The sequence below is a fragment of the Nicotiana tabacum genome, chromosome 23, assembly GCF_000715075.1.
Source record: "Nicotiana tabacum cultivar K326 chromosome 23, ASM71507v2, whole genome shotgun sequence".
NCBI classification, from domain to species: domain Eukaryota; kingdom Viridiplantae; phylum Streptophyta; class Magnoliopsida; order Solanales; family Solanaceae; genus Nicotiana; species Nicotiana tabacum.
Window position 1 is genome coordinate 63,903,209 of NC_134102.1, and position 20,364 is coordinate 63,923,572.

The window sequence follows — 20,364 nt, forward strand, 5'->3', positions numbered from 1 at the left end:
TATGTGCTTAGTCATCAGGTAATTTGAAAGGTAAATTTTAATTATATTTTTATACAACCAAACCTATCTATAGTAGCCTCATTTGTTCCGATATTTTTTGGTTGTTCTAGTGAAACGATATTATAAAGAACATATATTATAACATAACGTGAAAAAATGGTTCCAAAGAAAACTTGACTCTTATAGTGAAGTATTGTTACAGAGGGGAAAAAAAAATCAGAAATAGCCTGATTTACAAATTGAAAAATAGCTACAGTTTGAAAAGTAATCGAAATTTAGCCATTTTTCATGTAAAAATAAAATTTGAACAAAAACACACTCAAAAATTCGAAAAAATTCTAGCATAATATGCTGGAGTTCAAATTTCTTACATATGAGATTCCAGCATAATGTATTGGAGTTCCAACATAATATGCTGAAAGTTTATACGCATGAGCTCCATAATCCAACATATTATGCTGAAACTTTTCATGTTTCTGCTAGAGTTCCAACATAATTCAGCATATTATATGGAGGAGCACCATAATTCAGCAATTATGTTGGAACTTTTGGTGTTTCAGCTACGGTATTTTTGTTCAGATTTTATCTCCGCATAAAATAGTAGTTATTTTTCAATGACTTTGCAAACACTGACTATTTTTCGATTATCAGTCCGAAAACTGGTTAGCCCGTGATATTTTTATTGTTATAGAGGATGACTATTATAGAGAGATCTGACGGCATAAAGGTAATTTTTTTATCATATTTGTAAATAAAGGTAAATCTCAACCGTATATTTATCAACCAAATTCAACCATAGTACTTATATAAAGGTAAATTTCGATATTTTTAAGTTGCAATCCCTTTTTTGTCTGTTCCTTTCTTTTTCAAACCGGATTGTTAACCAGTACAGCTAGCAATGCCAAGCTGGGGTCCGAGGGAAGGACCGGTTCGGCGGTTCAGTCCCCTCATGGGGCAGGATACCCGTCCATTTCTCGGACCAGACCAGCATACGTATCATGTTTAGTAGTGGGTACTAATGACGGATTGGAATTAGCACTTTTACCTGTAGAGTTTGTCTCCTTAACTATTTGGCAGAATTTGTTTCATCAGTCGTTGTTCCCTCTGCATTCTTAGTATTTGGCAGAATGGCATTTCAGTGGATTTTATGAAAACACAATGGTGAGGTTGCAAAGTTTAGCTTCTTAACCATCGTTAGCCGCTGCAGTCTTCTTATGTTTGGCAAGACAAGAAACAAGAGACTTTTTAAGCATTGCTATTCTTCCCTGGAAGGGTTATAGCTTGCGATATGTAGCATTGTTAGGAGCAAGGCTAGTACACTTTTTTGTATGTTCTCCCTTGATTGTACTATGCTCAGTGAGGTATGCCTCTGCGAATCGAAAATTTAAGAAGTAGCAGTAAATGAATAGCTTTTTTTACATTTATGTTTAATTTCCAATAAACATACCTTAAAACAAATGGAAAGCCAAAGAAAATCACATTTCTAAGAGACACCTAACAAGATCCCAAAGAAAAATTAACTACGCTTATAGCAACTGTTCATGTCCAACAAAGCCTACTTTAGTTTTCTTGTTTTCTTTTTCCTTTTTTCAGATATGCATTTGCTTATTCTCGGTGAATGATTACGTGTTGAGAAGATAGAGAAACATTTTTAGCAGAATGCTCAGAAGCAGCAGCCAGGCCCTGCAACATTCTTAGAATCTCAGTAGTGTCCTCCAAATAGTACTTGGCCTTACTAGGTTTCTGGCCAACCGTGCAAGCAAACACTTCAGCGACGGGTGAAAGTGAGGCACTTGCTACAGCACTCATTATCACCTCAAACATATCCTCATCTGATCGATCATCCCCTATGCAGAGCACAAAATCTGGAACCGTTCCTTTCTGCTTCATCGTTTCTAGGAGACGTTCTGTTACAAGACCTTTGTTGACACCCTAGGCGGTCGAAATGTACATTCATGACAAAGCAAACCATCAATTTAAGTTAAAAGAAAACATAAGGACAAGAAATTCCAATCAGAAAAGAGTGGAGTACCTTTTCGTGAAGAAACTGGGAAGAAAAGTAAGTCCCCAATTTGACAAAGGATAAATGTGACAGAGGTGAAGTTTTAATATTCACACTTCACGAAACCAAAGTAAGGTAACATGATTTAGATAGCTGTATGAAAAGACATGATTTATAGTGTGAAAGCTATTTCAAGAGAAGCATGCTTAGTTCTAAAATAGAGTTGCTAACTCTTCACTTTTGAGGTCTAAACACAACTCTTTAAGTTTTCCAAATGTGATTACTGCCCAAATAAAACTATAAAGCTATCATATTTATCACTCCCTCTGTGGCACAAATTTTAACAAGGAAATGAAGACTTTTGAAACTTGTTGCGTTAAATATTCCATAACATTTGTGTGGCAATAAAAGCTTCTCATTAAGGACATATAAATGTGTCATTCTTTTTGGAATGGACTAATAAGGAAATAGTTCCAAACAAAGTGGAATAGAGGGAGTATAAGTTTCAATAAAGACCCAGTTCTTAAGGTTCAGTATTGTTGATTTATTTCTTAATTTTCACATAAGGAAGCAACAACAAATTTCTGTCAGTTATGTGCTGAAAGAACTCAAGTGCTTAAAAAAAAGAGAGATTCTATTCCTTTGTAACATCAGCTATGCGAGAGGCCATAAGAAACATTTATGGTCAGAAATATGTGGGAATCATGGAAGTTGAAGCAATAACTAACAAGGACGGGCTCGATTTGTAGACCTTTTCACCAGCTACAGATGCGTGCAAGTGCTTCAAGTGAGAAATTTGAAAAAGATATCATACTGCTCACCTGAGGCTTAACTTCTACAATGTGCTGGCCACTCTTGACAGTAACCGGTTCATTTGCAAGAACGCTTTCCAAGTGATCTAGAAGCTCTTTTGCCTGACATGAGCCAAAATCTGGATCGGCGTATTGGTAATTCCAAACAAGCGTGCTTTCCTTGGAATCTATGAAAGAACCATCAGTGGTTTCTGTGTAGAGAGTCATTACGGGCTCAGCAATCTGCTTCCAATAAAAATCTACCGCTGCAACACAAGTTTCCCATTCGGCATCATGATTTGGCCTGAAAATGAATTGTTTCAGCTTCATAGAGAAACCAAAGCATCAAGCACAAAGAGTAGATGGAGAAAGGTAAAGTTCAGTAAAAGCATTAACTAACTCCTCTCTACTAATTTCCCCATGAACTGAGCTGTGTGCAGACACAAAACAGACATCTGCGGAAATTGAATAGTTCAGTAAAAGCATTAACTAACTCCTCTCTACCAATTTCCCCATGAACTGCGCTGTGTGCAGACACAAAACAGACATCTGTGGAAATTGAAGAAGACTGCTACCTTAGGAGGAGGAAAACACATATACACTCAGGCAGTTAAGATCTTCTGTTTTCACCATAAGCAAATTATTACATTATAGAAGTAAGACCTAATTCATGAAAAAGATAGTTGATTTGGTCAGTCATGAGTTAAATTTAAAACACCAGGATCCAATCGAGATGATAAAACAGCTTTTTCTTTTATCTTTGTTCAAGCGGTATCAGCTTATAATCACAGCTCAACTTGCATGCGAGTTAGCATCTGGAGCTATAGAAGTTCTAACTTCTAAGGCATTACTGCACACGTTTATGTCAAGGGTGAACATCAATTATATGTTCATAAATATCAATACAGGGCCTATATGCAGTATAATTTTCCGACGAAGGGTGTTTGGGGTGACCATCCTTCCACCACCGAAGCTCCGCCACTGGCCCACTAGTTATGGACCTTCATCAGTTTTGCTACAGAATAGAACATGAACCAAAAAATGGTTAAACCAAATTGCCACTGTCAATGGCTACATGTTTAATATTTCAATAATCTACACAAGCCAGTTTCTCTATTACTAGCAACTCATTCTTACTCTTTCACTCAGTTCTCTTCCATTTTAAAGAATCTTAAACACCACAGTGCCCCTCCCCTGGTCCGCACAGACCTTAAACAAGTAAAAACAAGAAAGAAGAACCGATAGTAATACACCAGCAGAATGAGGAACAGAAAAACTAACTTCACCTACTTAGTTGACTAGTAGCACAAAGATAGATATAGAAAGTGGAATTTAGCTTCACACATAAACTTGAACAGTAACTCAGCAAGCTTTCGTCTACCTTCTGTTTACTGACTGCATTTAGACTCTGAGTTAGATGTTTCCAAAATATTGTTAGCCAGTTCCTTGCATTCTTAATGTATACTCTTCTGCTTAATCTTTATTTGACAAATTCAGAAAAACTCTGTACTTCCAGTTAGAACACTTTGCACACACCACAGCTTAAGATTTCGTTACTGATTAGCCACAAACTTTTTACACCAGTCGAACGAATCACCTTGATAATGTATCACTTCGGGAATTAACAGTAGAAATCAACATGGTAATTGCAGGACATAAAAGATTTACCTCACAAAATAGCCATGCTCTGCTGCAAGCCCTAGTGCTTCGCACGAAGAAAACCACTGAGTTAAAGTCTTTGTGTCTTTTCCACTAACAATGAAAACAATATTCTTTGGATCCCTGCACAAGTAGTTTAAGATACTAACAACCTCTGCATTTGGACCCTTGCTGATAGAGTTTCTCACTGTCATTGTACCATCATAATCCAAAAGGATTGCCCGGTTCTTTGTCCTTTTGTAAGCAGATACAATATGCTCAACTGACAGTTTCCGGAAGCTAGGATCCAAAGCAATCACACGGAACCCTAAGCCAAATCCAATACCCCAACACCTCCTCCTCACATGATCCCTACATGCTCTTTCAAGATCTTGCAAAAAGCTCTGAGCCCAATATGCCACATCATGAGTGCACACATACCTGTAGTGCTTCTCATGACGCATCTGCATCTCTGCTTCGGAGACAACTAAAGCAGAATCCATAGCCTCAGCAACAGCATCAATATTCCACGGGTTGACCCTTATCGCACCACTAAGAGATGGAGAGCAACCAATAAACTCAGAAACTACCAACATGCTCTTCTTTGGTGCTGTTGGATTCAAACCCAAGGTAGCATCAAGCTTCTCTGTTCCTTGCCGGCATATAACATATTCGTAAGGTATTAGGTTCATTCCATCCCTTACTGCAGTAACGAGACAGCACTCAGCAATAACATAGTAAGCAATGCGCTCATAGAACTGAAGAGGTGTATCAACCAGGATAACTGGTTCATAGCCAGTCCTTCCAAAATTCTGATTAATTCTCTTTACAGTTGCATAAGTTTCAGCCCGGACTTCCTGCACATCTTTCCCTCGGCCTCTGGCAGGATTTGCAATTTGAACCAAAACCATTTTACCTCTCTTTTCAGGATGTTGAGAGAGCAGTTGCTCAAAAGCCAAAAGCTTCAAGCTTATTCCTTTGAATATATCCATGTCATCAACTCCAAGTAAAACTGTCTGACCCTGGAATTTATCTCGTAGCTCTGCAACCCTGGTCTCTGTCTCACGAAGGTCCAGCACGGATCGAAGTTGACCCATATGTATTCCAACTGGTAAAATCTTAATGCTAACAGTGCGGCCATAGTACTCTAGTCCTATATAACCTCGTTTAGATTGATATGAAATCCCAAGCATTCTACTACAACAAGAAAGGAAATGCCTTGCATAATCAAAGGTATGAAAGCCTATCAAGTCAGAGTTCAAGAGTGCTCGTAGAATTTCATCCCTTACAGACAGAGTTCGGTATATCTCAGAAGATGGAAATGGGCTATGGAGGAAGAACCCGAGCTTCACTCTGTTAAACCTCTTCCTCAAGAATGTTGGAAGCACCATTAAATGGTAATCATGAACCCAAACGAAATCATCATCAGGACTAATCACTTCCATTACTTTGTCCGCAAAGATTTTGTTCACTGAGACATAAGCTTGCCACAGGGAACGATCAAATCGACCACCAAGATCCGGAGACAGAGGAAGCATGTAGTGAAACAAAGGCCACAAGTGCTGTTTGCAGAAACCATGATAGAATTTACTGAACAACTCAGGTGGTATGAAAGCTGGGACACATTTGAAAGTTTCAAGCAAAGTTAGTGCAACATCATCTTGTTCACTCGGGTCAATTTCTTCTTTGAGACAGCCGACGTAAATCACTTCCACATCTTCTCCAAGACCATCTTTGAGCTGTAAAAGAAGGGAATCTTCATCCCAACTGAAGTTCCAGCCTTCCTCACCATCTGTTCTCCTATGTGCTCGAAGAGGGAGTTGATTCCCCACGATTATCATCCGCTCTTGAGAAATCGATGAAGGAGCATCGGAGGCATTACTTCTATTTTCATCATCAAGCTCAGATAGAACCCCAGCTACAGTTGCAACCCTGGAAAGCTTCCTACCACCTCTACCAAATGTTGGTGAATCACCAGAAGTAAGATCTAGCAAGTTGGAATATGACCTTGAAACCATTATTTGCTAATAGTATTCCTCTCTTTGTTTTTCCTGTAATCAGAAAAGAATTTTCCTCCTTTGCTCAATTGATAAGATCAAGCTATATAAATGCATGGAAAGAAAAGACTGAGAACAGAAAACAAGCAAGAACAAGACTCAGGTCATTGAGAATGTACAAACGGCAAACAAATCACTGTATTATATAGCAACGGTCCCGCTATATGGTCCACGAGAGACTCATAATCATAGCATTATTAAAGATCAAAGCAGAAGGGAAGCGCCCCCCCCCCCCCCCAATCCCCAACCCCCAAAATAACGAAAGCAGCTCAACTAAAACACAAGAGGACAAAATGAAAATCAACAACTTGAACCAAAGTTTTGAACTTTGATACAGAATGAACCTCAAAAATCTGAAGACAAACAGAGATATTAATAAATAGCAGAGGTCTAGCTACCATCCTGAAGGATAAATCTGATGGCATAGGCAAAAACCAAGCAGTAAAAAGAGAAGGTTTTGAGAAACAACACTACAAAAAGCCAAAGCTCCAATAAGAATTTACCTCAAAAGGGCAACCGAGAAACAGACCAGATACCCCACATGTTAAGCTTAGCAAGAAAAATAGAAATGCAAAAATTACTCCATCTTCAAGCAACAAAAAATTTTGGTTGCAGAAAGATTATACTTGCCAAGAGAAAAGGAAACATTACACCCCACTCAAAACAAGAAAATGGAAAATGGATGGTGGTGAAGAAAGTGCTATTACAAATGGTTGCACATAGTGGCCATGCAACAAAGACCTAAGAAGTAGAAGAACATTATAACACTCACAAAAGATTATTAGCAGCCAATTTAGCTGAGGATCAGTGGAATAAAGAAAAAAAAAGAGCTTACCTTTCAAGAAAACCAAAGAATGGTTTTTAGAAAACCCAAAGATTCCCACTATGAATATCTTAAGATTAGATTCTCTTTCTCAAAGCAAAAACAATGGCATCAAGAATAGGCTTTTTTCTTTTTTTTTTTAGCTTGTCTAAATGCAGATACGATACATTTTTGCTACAACCATCACTACAGTACTAAAAACCCCAGAAAAGGTGGTGTCTTTGTACAAGGAATTTGATTCTCTCTCTTTCTCTCTCACACACAAAAACACACATGAAACTGTAAAAAATTGTCTTTGATGAAAGCAAGAAAGAAGTGAACAGTGAGCTCCACTTTCTGGTGTCTCTATATTTCCCTTTTTTTTTTTTTTTTTTTTCTTTTGCATTAAAATCTGGCTTTTTGGACTATAGTTTACAGTGTTATTAAAGCAATTATATAGCAACTTACATTGATATGAGTTCTATATCCCCGCGAGTGATTCAGCGCGTATATATCACGTTTAATTATAGAGTTTAGGACAGCCACTTGGACGAGTGAAATGAGAACGTTCCCGGATGTTTGGGTTGTTGGTATGACTTGTCTGAGAGTGTAACATTTACGCGCTATTATGTCGAATGGGATACGAATTGGACATCATTTCCTCGGCTTGTCCGCTAGGTTTTCGTAATGTGACGGAGCAATGTTCAAAACCGAACCAAAATTGTTAACCGAACAATCGATGATTTATTGGTTTATTGGTATCGCATTATCGGGATAATGGATGATGAATGGATTGAGATTTTATAATTAACGCCTTAATAATTTGGGGGCGGATTATTCAATTTTTTTATCGGGTAAATATTAACCAGTTAAATTTTTTTATATTTACACTGTTACCCCATGTATATAAAGTACTATTGAAACCCTTATGTATTTACACTTTATTTGGCCAAAACAGGCTTGATGTCGATTTCTATCTGCCATAGGTACTTAAGACGAATGCATTACATATTAGATGGAAAAGCTGCCAAGACTTGTATCAATTGGGCTTCTTCCCTCGCAAAACAAACAGAAGAGGAATTCAAAGGAAAGGTTATCACTGAGGGGGTTGAAGTATGATGATCCTTTCTTGGATAATTCTTTGGCATGCAACTTAGCAAGTGCGGACAGCCGGTGGCCATTATTTGTTCTAATACCTTTTGTTAGATGAACAGGAAAATGATTGATAAGTTTTGTGGAATTGATCAGTGATCATATTGTAGTGCAATGAACTGGAAGTACTTGACCGGATTGTTTGGTTTTATGTCCTTTTTTAAAGTTTGCTTTTCTGAAAGAACGAATGCCCTTTTTTGTCTTGCGAAGAACGAATGTTTGATTTATTACTGAACTTGGTTAATACGTGTATGAGTAGTCTTGAATACTCTTCAATTCAAAAATACCGTTTGGTTAGATCTTAGATCGTATTAAAAATTTGGTATTGATTTGAAACTGTTTGGTATTGATTGAATGATTATTCAAAAATTTTCTATTTGGTTTAGCCGATAACCGCCCGATAATTGTTAATTTGATACCAATCCGCCCGTTGTTTTATTGGATGGCTAGCAGATTATTACATTTATAATCCGACAACCGTTAAGCCGAACCGTTAAGCATAATTATCCGCCCGATCTGCCCGATTTGCCCGATAAGCACCCTACTGAGACGAGTCGTTGTAAATTGAAGCAGTTCTCTAATGATGCGGGGAACTCGATACTTTGTTTAAATAGTGCACTTAAATTCGAAAAATACTTACACAAACTATCAGATTTAATTACGAAAAATCAAAAGATTTAACTTTAGAAATTATAAATTGAATAAGAATATCACTTAATCACTTTTGACAGTATATTGGGCCCAATCCTCTTACTCTCTTAAAACTAGCATGAGAGATCAAGTTAATTCGCTCGGGGGATTACTAGCAAACTCCTCCCAAGAGATTAAACTCTTGTTTGGTCATAGATTTTGACTATTTTTTTCAAAAGTTTAAAAATACTATTTGTTCATAAAATATGATCAGGTTTTGAAAAGATTTTTTTTCAAGTTCCCAAAAACTAGGTTTGGGCAATTTTTGGATGAGATGTTTTCTTTCACTCACAAAATTTCGATTTTTTAAAAACAAAATGTATGTCCAAATACAACTTCAACTTTCAAAAATTACTTTTTAACACAACTTCAAAAACTCTTTTTTCGAACTAAATGTATATCCAAACGCTAGTTAATTTAGTAAATAATTGACCGTTTCTATTCATTCTAACGACGCATTCTATTCAGTTTAGCCATGTGACAACCTATCTTTATTTTGTCTTTGCTTGAGTAACTACAACACCTGAATTTGGATAATATTTACGTATATTTCATAATTATATCTAATTAATAAATTAAAGTTAAGGTTCACAACTTGAAGTGATACCCATTTAATCATGACTCACAAGTAAAAAAGTAATAAAAGCTTTGTTTACTCGAAAAACGGATAGAGTTGAATTTGTACGTAGTTATAAGGGTATGTGGTATAACTTGACACAAATCGTAAGAGTAGATAGAAATTTAAAAAAATGATGATTTATGGATTAAGCTAGATGAATCAATCTATGAAGCTAAAAAAGGATAATTCTTCAATATGAGAGTGTATGATATCTGAGTTATAATGTATGCCAAACTTGATTCCTTTTACAGAAATATAGCCATCCATTTTATAGTTTGGGGGGGAAGACTTTAGATATAATTAAAAATACATAGTGGAAAACCCATGATAAATCAGATTTTCCCTAATTCCCGCCGAGATTCTCTCCCTTAGTGCGGCTGCAACGACTCTTGTCTATGAACTCGATCTTGATCGGACTCAGCATTGGTTGGTTTCCAGTTTTAGAGCTCGATGCGGGTTTGAGGTCGATGCCGACTCGGGGTCCAGTAATGACTTGGGCTCGGTATCGGTTGGCCTCTGGCCCTTAAGCTCGATTCCATTACATCTCATCATAGTTCGATTCGGACCCGAGCTCGATAATTACTTCGAACTCGATATTTGACCTGTACCTGGAATTTGAAGCTCGTTTGTGCCATATTCGGATCCCATCTCGATATTATGAAGACTTTCTTCGGTCCAATATGATCTCATCTCGATCAGTCATATGAAGGCCGAAATCAGTTTCGACCGTATACAGATAGTCCCCTCGTTTCTAGGGAAGGATGTGACGAGAAACGATATGATTTCCTAACGGCTCGATTGGATATGCACTGACGTTTGTATCGAGCCCGACCATGACGTACGTGATAGTTGTCCCGTCGGTTTAGTTTACCAAGTCATTTAATGCGTGTCAGACGGTGGTCGGCCACCGCTGATATTGAACTGCCATTTGCTCAATCTATAAATAGCCCCTCCTTTTACCATTTATCACTTTTACATCTTCAATCTCCAAATTTTCCAAGTTCTTCTTCTGAGTTCATCTGTAAATCTGTGATTTTTTACTGCAAAATCTTTCTTCAAAAACACCAAATCTTTGTTACCTCATTCTATTTTCGATCTTTAAATCCAAAATGGCGAAAATATCAAAAACCATTCCTCAAAAAGAAAAAGCTTCTTCTTCATAGTCATAGTCTACCGCCGATAAAACACTGATGGAGCCACGGCCTGAGGAGTGCATTCCTGGGGCATGTGTTCTTACCTCTGATTTTAAGGTCGACAAAGGCTCGTCGGTTCCTGGCCAATGTGAGCCAGTATCGAGGTATATATGTTCGATAACCGAGGGGGTACCTCGAACAGATAAGAAAAGATTGCAATTGGGAGAACAAAGAAGTAGTAATCCCGACTCCTGAAGAAGATATCACCACCCACGTGAAAGGGTTTTTAAGCGTGTATACTTACCCTTTCACGTTAGGTCTTCTCGACCCTGTTATTATTGATTTCTGCCGTCAATACCAAATAACCCTAGATTGTGGTATTGTGATATACATCCACCCGCATACATTGGGGTGAGGCGGTAGGGCCACTTTGTGTTGGGATTGTGGTATTGTGATACACCTTCTCCCGCATATATTAGGGTGAGGCGGTAGGGCCGTTTTGTGTTGGAATTGTGGTATTATGATATACCTCCACCCGCATATATTGGGGTGAAACGGTAGGGCCGCCTTATGTTAGGATTGAGGTATCGTGATACACCTCCACCCGCATACATTGGAGTGAGGCGGTAGGGCCGCTTTGTGTTGGAATTATGGCATTGTGATATACACTTCCACCCGCATATATTGGGGTGAGGTGGTTGGGCCGCTTTGTGTTGGGATTGTGGTATTGTGATACACCTCTACCCGCATATATTGGGGTGAGGCGGTAGGGCCGCTATGTGTTGGGATTGTGGTATTGTGATACACCTCCACCCGCATACATTGGGGTGAGGCGGTAGGGCCGCTTTGTGTTGGGATTGTGGCATTTTGATACACCTCCACCCGCATATATTGGGGTGAGGCAGTAGGGCCGCTTTGTGTTGGGATTGTGGTATTGTGATACACCTCCACCCGCATATATTGGGGTGAGGCGGTAGGGCCGCTTTGTGTTGGGATTGTGGTATTGTGATAGACCTCCACCCGCATATATTGGGGTGTGGCGGTAGGCCGTTTTGTATAGGGATTGTGGTATTGTGATACACCTTCACCCGCATATATTGGGGTGAGGCGGTAGGGCCTCTTTGTGTAGAGATGTACGACCCTCCCATGTTCGTTTATATTTCGAAACTAACCCTTGTAGGAGTTCGATCAGGAACAAGGATGGATCATTCAACATGAAGCCTTAGGTCTAAAAGCATGCGTTGCACTCTTTTTCCCTTAGACCAGTTTTATCCCAAATGGATTTTTCGGCAAGGTTTTTAATGAGGCAACCATTGATCGTGCTAACTTAGAACAATTCAATAGTATCCGAGGCCTCTTTACAATCAACCTCGAATACGGGGGGGCCTACGTCGAATGTATCAAGTTGGAAGCAAGAAAGTTACTTCATGACAACAGGGTTTCGATAGGAAATATTGTAAGAGCCAAATGGTCAAAACGAACCATGCTCATGTAGTTTGCTCGATCCCGGTACAGAATATAAACACATGTATAATGACATAAAGAGAATTTTTTACCGATATCTCATATCTCAGAATCCATCCTCTATTTCGAGTTCGAGCAAATCACTCACTCAACTATAAAGCCTACGGGCTACATTACTTCGAGTTCGAATCACTCACTCGACTACTAAGCTTACGGGCTACTCTTATTTTGAGTTCGAGCAATCACTCACTCAACCATTAAGCCTACGGGCTACATTACTTCGAGTTCGAATCACTCACTCGACTACTAAGCCTACGGGCTACTCTTATTTTGAGTTCAAGCAATCACTCACTCAACCATTAAGCCTACATGCTACATTACGTCGAGTTCGAATCACTCACTCGATTAATAAGCCTACGGGCTACATCACTTCGAGTTCGAGCAAGCACTGACTCGACTACTAAGCCTACGGGATACTCTTATTTCGAGTTCGAGCCATGACTCGCTCGGTCATAAAGCCTACGGGCTACCTTACTTCGAGTTCGAGCGATCACTCACTTGACTATTAAGCCTAAGGGCTGCCTTTCTTCGAGTTCGAGCAAAGCACTCACTCGACTAATAAGCCTACGGGCTACATCACTTCGAGTTCGAGCAAAGCACTCACTCGACTATAAAGCCTACGGGCTACCTTACTTTGAGTTCGAGCAATCACTCACTCGACTATTAAGCCTAAGGGCTACCTTTCTTCGAGTTCGAGCAAAGCACTCACTCGACTATAAAGCCTACAGGCTACCTTACTTCGAGTGAGTGTTTTCCTTGCTTCGAGTTCGAGCAAAGCACTCACTCGACTATAAAGCCTACGGGCTACCTTACTTCGAGTTCGAGCAATCACTCACTCAACTATTAAGCCTAAGGGCTACTCTTACTTCGAGTTTGAGCAAAGCACTCACTCGGCTACTAAGCCTACGGGCTACTCTTATTTTGAGTTCGAGCAATCACTCACTCGACCATTAAGCATACGTGCTACATTACTTCAAGTTCGAATTACTCACTCGACTAATAAGCCTACGGGCTACATCACTTCGAGTTTGAGCAAGCACTCACTCGACTACTAAGCCTACGGGCTACTCTTATTTCGAGTTCGAACAATCACTTACTCGACCATTAAGCCTACGGGCTACATTACTTCGAGTTCAAATCACTCACTCGACCTCTAAGCCTACGGGCTATATTATTTTGAGTTCGAGCAATCACTCACTCGACTACTAAGCCTACGGGCTACCTAATTTCGAATTTGAGCAAGCACTCACTCGGTCATAAAGGCTACAATGTTCAAATTCGATCAAATTGCCTAAAGCCTTATGAAAACCTTCATAAGGCATGAATGAAACAAAATTTTCACAAGGAAGAGAATAAAGCAGAGGCAAGTCGGGAAAAGAAAAGATCTTTATATATATACAAGAATGTTTACAATGTCTGAACATGATCCTACACAAAAACCCAAAATGGAAACTAAGGGCTAAGTTTCTTGGTTATATCCGAGGGCGGTCTCTTCTCCATCAGGCTCCTCCCTGCTCTCGGACCCACTCTTACTCCCATCGTCAACATCATCATCATCATCGGAAGCCAAGGCTTCAGTATCGGCTTCGAGCTCTTTAGCTCTTTTTATTTCTTCGGCGAGATCGAAACCTCGAGCATGGATCTCCTCGAGGATCTCCCTCCGAGATCAGCATTTAGCAAGTTCAGCAACCCAATGTGCTCGAGTGTTAGCGGTCTCGGCCGCCTCTCTTGCTTGTACTTGAGCAGCTTCAGCATCCGCCCGATAGACGGCCACTAATGCATCCGCATTGGCCTTTGCTTTTTCGGCATCAGATTCGGCCTTAGCAAGTTCGGAGGCCAACCGAGCCTCGAGCTCCTCTATTTTTCTTGCTTGAACCGAGCTCTTCTCCTTTATGCTTTGAAGTTGGTTTTTGGCCGATGATAATTGGGATCGAGCAGTTTCTTTTTCTACGTCAAGACGGTCCATACCATCTTTTCATCTCAAGGACTCCGCCCTTATCATATCGACCTCCTCACGAAGCTTCCCAATCACCTCAAGCTTCTACTGCAGCTGTGAGATCGAAATATTAGCCACCGTTCCAGGATCTAGCCCATGGGTTTTTAAGATTATTATTACCTGCTCGGTCAGGCCGGACTGGGCTTGATGAGCCTTGGCCAACTCAGCTCGGAGGTCTTTGATTTCTTCTTCCCTTTGCTCGAAGAGGAGTCTAAGGGTATTCCTCTCCTCCGTGACCTATCGGAGGTCGGCCTCGTACCGACGCAGCTCAGCTCGAGACCGAGAACATGCCTCTTGATGAACCGTTGCGGCCTACGTAAGAAAGAAGAAAAAAAGTTAGAGAGGAATAGCAAACATAAAAGTAATATCAACGAAGGGAGTTAAAGCTTACCCGATTCAGAGCTTGCTGCACTTCACAGAAAAGGCCCGACACATCACTGGGGCCGGCAACATCCTCGACTCCAGTAAACAAATCATAGAAGGGGTCCTCCCCTTCATGAGACCGGTTTATCTCGAGGGCCCCCAAAGCTTGGGCTTCCCGAATCGCCCCTTCGGAAAAGGCAGGGAGAGTGGGCGAGTATCCAATTAACTATTGTCCCAAGCGACTTGCTTGGGGTGTTCTCCTCAGTTCGGAGAGCTTTAGGACCGGCCCCTTCTGATATACCCACCATTTGTTGACTTCGGTGGGAAGCATCATCGATCTCTAATGATTCGGGGACTCTGCCCGAACCTTCCTCCGATATCTCCTCAGTCCGAGGTAGAGCTTTATAAATCACCATCGATTCAGCTGCCTTTGGGGCATCGATGGTTTTCTTCATTCGGGCCACCAGCACGGACCCGTCATTTTCTTCTTCTTCTTCTTCTTCTTCTTCTTCTTCTTCTTCTTCTTCTTCTTCTTCTTCTTCATCCCTTAGACACAGAACTGATTCTAAGGTCAAAGGGATGGTATTCTTCCTCGGCTTTCAAGCCATCCTCATCTTCGGTTTTGGATCTTCGGAAGCGGAGGCCCTTTTTCTCTTATTATCCTTCACCGGTTTTGGAACAGAGGTCGAAGCCTCTTCCTCGACGGACGGGGGCCTCAAAACTGCATCTTTGCTCAGGCCTACATACAAGAAAATTGATTTAAGTATATGGAGATCATCTCGTTCGAACTATCAAAGATACGAGAAAGAGGCTTACCATGATTTTTGGCCTCCCATCGGCCCTTTGACAAATCACGCCATGAGCGCTCGGCGTATGTAGAGGTCGAAGCTAGACCCCGTACCCAATTCTTGAGGTCAGAAACTGCACCGGACATCCAAGGAACCGTTGCATCACAAAAGGGGGATATCATTGAAGAAGAAATGAAGGGGCAAAACAGTAAGAGATAATAGCAGGATTACACTTACGCTTCATGTTCCACTCCTCGGGAAATGGCATCTTTTCTGACGGAATCAGGTCTGAAGTCTTCACTCGAACGAACCTGCCCATCCAACATCGATCCTTGTCCTTGTCTATGCTCGAGAACAGAACCTTGGTAGCCCGGTGCTGAAGTTTTATTAACCCACCTCGAAAGAGGTGAGGGCAGTGCAATCGAATGAGATGGTCGAGGGTGAAAGGCATCCCCTCAATTTTTTTTCACGAAGAAATGAATCAAAATAACGATCCGCCAAAAATAAGGATGGATCCTTAGCAGTAGTATCGTTTTAGGTACGACACATTCCAATTGCTTGGTAGTTGTTTGCCATTTATAATACTGAGCTTGTAGGATCCTTTACCGATGTTTTCGAGTACCTGATACGGTCCTTCCCAGTTTGGACCCAGTTTTCCTTCATTTGGATTTCGGGTGCTGAGGGTGACTTTCCTTAGCACTAAGTCCCCGATTTTAAAATGACGAAGATTGGTTCTTCGATTATAGTATCTTTCGATCCGCTGCTTTTGGGCGGCCAATTGGACGAGAGCAACTTCTCATTTTTCATCCAATAATTCGAGGCTAGTATTCATAGCCTCGTGATTTGATTCTTCTGTTGTATATCGAAACCTGGCACTGGGTTCCCTGACTTCGACTGGAATCAAGGCTTCAGAGCCATATATTAAGGAGAATGGGGTTGCCCCCGTACTGGATTTTGCTATTGTTTGATATGCCCAAAGAACTTTGGGTAGAATTTCTCTCCATCTTCCCTTAGCGTCGTTCAACCTTTTCTTTAGGTTTTGAATGATAGTCTTGTTCGTCGATTCAGCCTGTCTGTTCCCACTAGGGTGATACGGTATTGATAATATCCTTTTTATTTTGTGGTTTTCGAGGAATTTTGTCACTTTGCTGCCGATAAATTATTTTCCATTGTCACAGACTATTTCGGCGGGTATCCCAAATCGACATACGATATGATCCCAGATGAAGTCTATAACCTCTTTCTCTCGTACTTTTTCGAACGCCTGTGCTTCAACCCATTTAGAGAAATAGTCAGTCACAAATAAAATGAACTTAGCTTTACCTGGGGCCGATGGCAGAGGGCCGACGATATCCATTCCTTATTTCATGAATGGCCATGGAGATAGGACTGAGTGAAGTTGCTCTCCGAGCTGATGGATCATCGGTGCAAACCTTTGACATTTATCACATTTTTGAACAAACTCTTTTGCATCTTTGTCCATATCGATCCAATAATATCCCGCTCTGATTATTTTTCGGACTAATGAATCGGCACCAGAATGATTTCCATAAGTACCCTCGTGAATCTCACGTAGGATGTAGTCGTGTCTCCCGGTCCTAAGCATAGTGCCAATGGTCCATCGAATGTTCTTCGGTATAATGTTCCATCTGCAGTCAATGTGAATCAAGCAACTTTTGTTCGTAGGGCCCTCAAATATTTAGGGTCCGATGGGAGCTTTCCGTTCTCCAAGTATTCAATATACTTATTCCTTCAATCCCAGGTTAAGCTTGTAGAATTTATCTCGGCATGACCTTCCTCGATCACGGATCTCGAGAGTTGAACGACAGTCCCCGAGCTGATCTCATCTTCCTCGTCCGATGATCCCAAATTTTCAAGTGCATCAACCTCACTATTTTGTTCTCGAGGTATATGCTGTAAAGTCCATTCTTTGAAACGGTGCAAAGTTACCTGTAGTTTGTCCAAATACCTTTGCATTCTATCCTCTTGAACTTCGAAGGTTTTGTTTACTTGATTTACCACCAGTAAAGAGTCACACTTGGCTTCAATGACTTCTGCTCCCAAGCTTTTAGCTAGTTTGAGACCTGCAATCATGGCCTCATACTCGACCTCATTGTTAGTCAACCTAGTAGTTTTGATAGATTGCCTAATAGTGCTACTCGTAGGCGGCTTCAAAATGATGCCTAGCCCGGACCCCTTCACGTTCGAAGCCCCGTATGTGAAAAGGGTCCATACCCCCGATGATGTACCCGATTTCAACAAGAGTTCTTTTTCGACTTCGGGTACGAGGGTTGGTGTGAAATCGGCCACGAAGTCCGCTAAAATTTGAGACTTGATGGCCGTCCGGGGTTGATATTCGATATCGTACCCATTGAGTTAGATGGCCCATTTGGCCAATCGGCCTGATAGTTCGGGCTTGTGTAAAAAATATTACGAAGTGGGTAAGTGGTTAATACGCATATGGGGTGACATTGAAAGTATGGTCTTAACTTTCTAGAGGTGCTTATAAGTGCAAGTGCCAATTTATCTAAGTGTGGATATCTAGTTTCTGCTTCCCCTAAGGTTCGACTTACATAATAAACGGGAAATTGTGTACCTTGCTCTTCTCGAACTAGGACACCACTTACCGCGATTTTCGATACTGCTAAGTTCAAGCAAAGTTTCTCGTCTGTCTTTGGAGTGTGAAGCAGTGGTGGGCTTGATAGGTATCGCTTCAATTCCTCTAATTCATGTTGGCATTCCGAGGTCCAGGCAAAATCGTTCTTCTTTTTAAGTAGAGAGAAAAATCTGTGACTTCGATCTGACGACCTTGAAATGAATCGGCCTAAGGCAGCAATCCATCCCGTTAGCCTCTGCACGATTTTTACACTGTCCACGATGGCGATGTTTTTGATGGCCTTGATTTTATCGGGGTTGATCTCGATCCCCCGATTCGATACCATGAAGCCAAGAAACTTGCCCGAACCGACCCCGAAAGCACATTTCTCGGGGTTGAGCTTCTTGTTGTATTTTTTTAAAATCTCGAATGTTTCCTGCAAATGAGCCAAATAGTCCTCTGCGCGCAGGGAATTAACTAGCATGTCATCAATATAAACTTCCATTGATTTACCTATTTGTTCCTTGAATATTTTATTTATTAGGCGTTGGTAAGTATCTCCTGCATTTTTTAGCCCGAAAGGCATCACATTATAATAATATGTTCCATACTTGGTGACAAATGAAGTTTTTTCCCGGTCTTCCGGGTTCATTTGGATTTAATTATACCCAGAATAGGCATCGAGAAAAGTAAGAACCTCGTGGCCGGCCGTGGCATCGATCATGCGATCGATGTTGGGCAGTGGAAAAGAATCTTTGGTGCACGCCTTGTTTAAATCCTTATAATCTACACACATTCTAAGTTTGTTCCCTTTTTTAGGGACTACAACTATATTGGCTAACCTTTCAGGGTATTTCACCTCTCGAATGGACCCTATTTTAAGAAGTTTAGTTACCTCGTCCTTTATGAATGCGTGCTTTAACTTGGACTGGGGTCTTCTCTTTTGCTTCACCGGTTTGAACCCAGGGTCTAGGCTTAGCCGATGCGTCGTTATATTCGGTGGGATCCCTGTTATATCTAAATGGGACCAAGCAAAACAATCTATGTTATCAATAAGAAATTGAATAAGCCTTTTCCTGAGTTCGGGGTTTAATCCCGTTCCTAGGTATACCTTCCGTTCAGGAAAATGCTCGATTAGTATGACTTGCTCCAGTTCTTCAATCGTTGATTGGGTAGCGTCGGAGTCATCAGGGACCACGAAGGATCGAGGGATCCTTTGATCATCATCTTCGTCAATCTTCTGATTTTCTAGTTGGGTTGAAGCTGACGTCTGTGATTGCTATTTGGCATCTCATTCCCCTTTTGAGTCCGACCCCTTTGTTGACGAAAGTGAGGATATCAGAATTGCTTCTTGGATGGCAAACATTTCTCTCACGGCCGGTTGTTCTCCGTACACTGTTTTGACTCCCTCCGATGTTGGGAATTTAAGAACCTGGTGGAGGGTCGAAGGTACAACTCTCATATTGTGTATCCATGGCCTTCCAAAAAGGGCGTTGTACCTCATATCGCCTTCAATTACGCAAAACTTCATTTCCTGGATGGTCCCGGCCATGTTTATCTGCAAAATTATCTTGCCTTTGGTGGTTTCACATGCTATATTGAATCCGTTTAGAACTAGGGTCGCGGGTACGACCTGGTCCTGTAGACCGAGCTGTTCTACAACCTTCGATCTAATAATGTTGGCCGAGCTACCTGGATCAATTAACACACTCTTAACTTTAGTTTTATTCATAAGTACGAATATTACCAGTGCATCGTTGTGAGTTTGCATGACTCTTTCTGCATCTTTATCATTAAAGGACAAGGTTCCTATGGGTGCGTAATCCTGAGTTCGAGCTCGCTTTTCTCTCATAACCGATGTCTTAGTGCGTTTAAGCACCGGCCCCTGAGGGGTATTGACGCCACTGATGATCATGTAGATGATGTGCTGTGGTTCTTCCTATTCGTTTTGTTTACCAAAATCCCTGTTTTTGAAATGGTTTTTGGCCCTGTCGCTTAAAAATTCTCGAAGGTGCCCTTTATTGAATAACTGGGCTACCTCCTCTCTTAGTTGCCTACAATCTTCCGTTATGTGGCCATGGGTGCCATGCTATTCGCACATTTGATTGGGTTTCCTCTGGGCAGGATCGGTCTGTATGGGTCGAGCCCATTTAGTGTCTTTGATGCATCTAATAGCCGACACGATGGCGGATGCATCGATGCTGAAGTTATAC

At 40.9% G+C, this 20,364-nt stretch overlaps 1 protein-coding gene and 1 pseudogene across 4 annotated transcripts; one reads left to right on the top strand and one right to left on the bottom strand.

The window, feature by feature from the left end:
• Positions 1 to 1,392: 1,392 nt before the first annotated feature.
• LOC107825166 (alpha,alpha-trehalose-phosphate synthase [UDP-forming] 5) lies at positions 1,393 to 7,694 on the bottom strand. 4 transcript variants are annotated; one of them, XR_001657002.2, is made up of 5 exons: positions 7,324 to 7,694; positions 4,462 to 6,482; positions 2,824 to 3,097; positions 2,033 to 2,117; positions 1,393 to 1,932 (listed from the first exon to the last, which is right to left on the bottom strand). XR_001657002.2 is itself a non-coding variant. In XM_016651996.2 (4 exons), exons 2-4 carry the CDS (start codon positions 6,447 to 6,449, stop codon positions 1,606 to 1,608), a joined length of 2,589 nt encoding a protein of 862 aa, XP_016507482.2. In that variant the 5' UTR covers positions 6,450 to 6,482; positions 7,324 to 7,694; the 3' UTR covers positions 1,393 to 1,605. The 4 variants fall into 4 exon arrangements, 2 of the variants coding, with proteins under 2 accessions (XP_016507482.2, XP_075103085.1); XR_012706228.1 differs by having other exon boundaries at positions 6,992 to 7,325; XM_016651996.2 differs by lacking the exon at positions 2,033 to 2,117.
• A 3,247-nt stretch (positions 7,695 to 10,941) lies between these two features.
• LOC142177187 (uncharacterized) overlaps positions 10,942 to 20,364 on the top strand; it is a 36,364-nt pseudogene continuing 26,941 nt past the window's right edge.

Excerpts from the sequence above, each read along its gene's own strand:
- LOC107825166 (XM_016651996.2), bottom strand. The coding sequence starts at position 6,449 with ATGGTTTCAAGGTCATATTCCAACTTGCTAGATCTTACTTCTGGTGAT. Across the intron at positions 3,098-4,461 it reads GAGCATGGCTATTTTGTGAG|GCCAAATCATGATGCCGAAT; the intron begins GTAAATCTTTTA and ends ATTCATTTTCAG. Across the intron at positions 1,933-2,823 it reads TTGTAGAAGTTAAGCCTCAG|GGTGTCAACAAAGGTCTTGT; the intron begins GTGAGCAGTATG and ends TCGACCGCCTAG.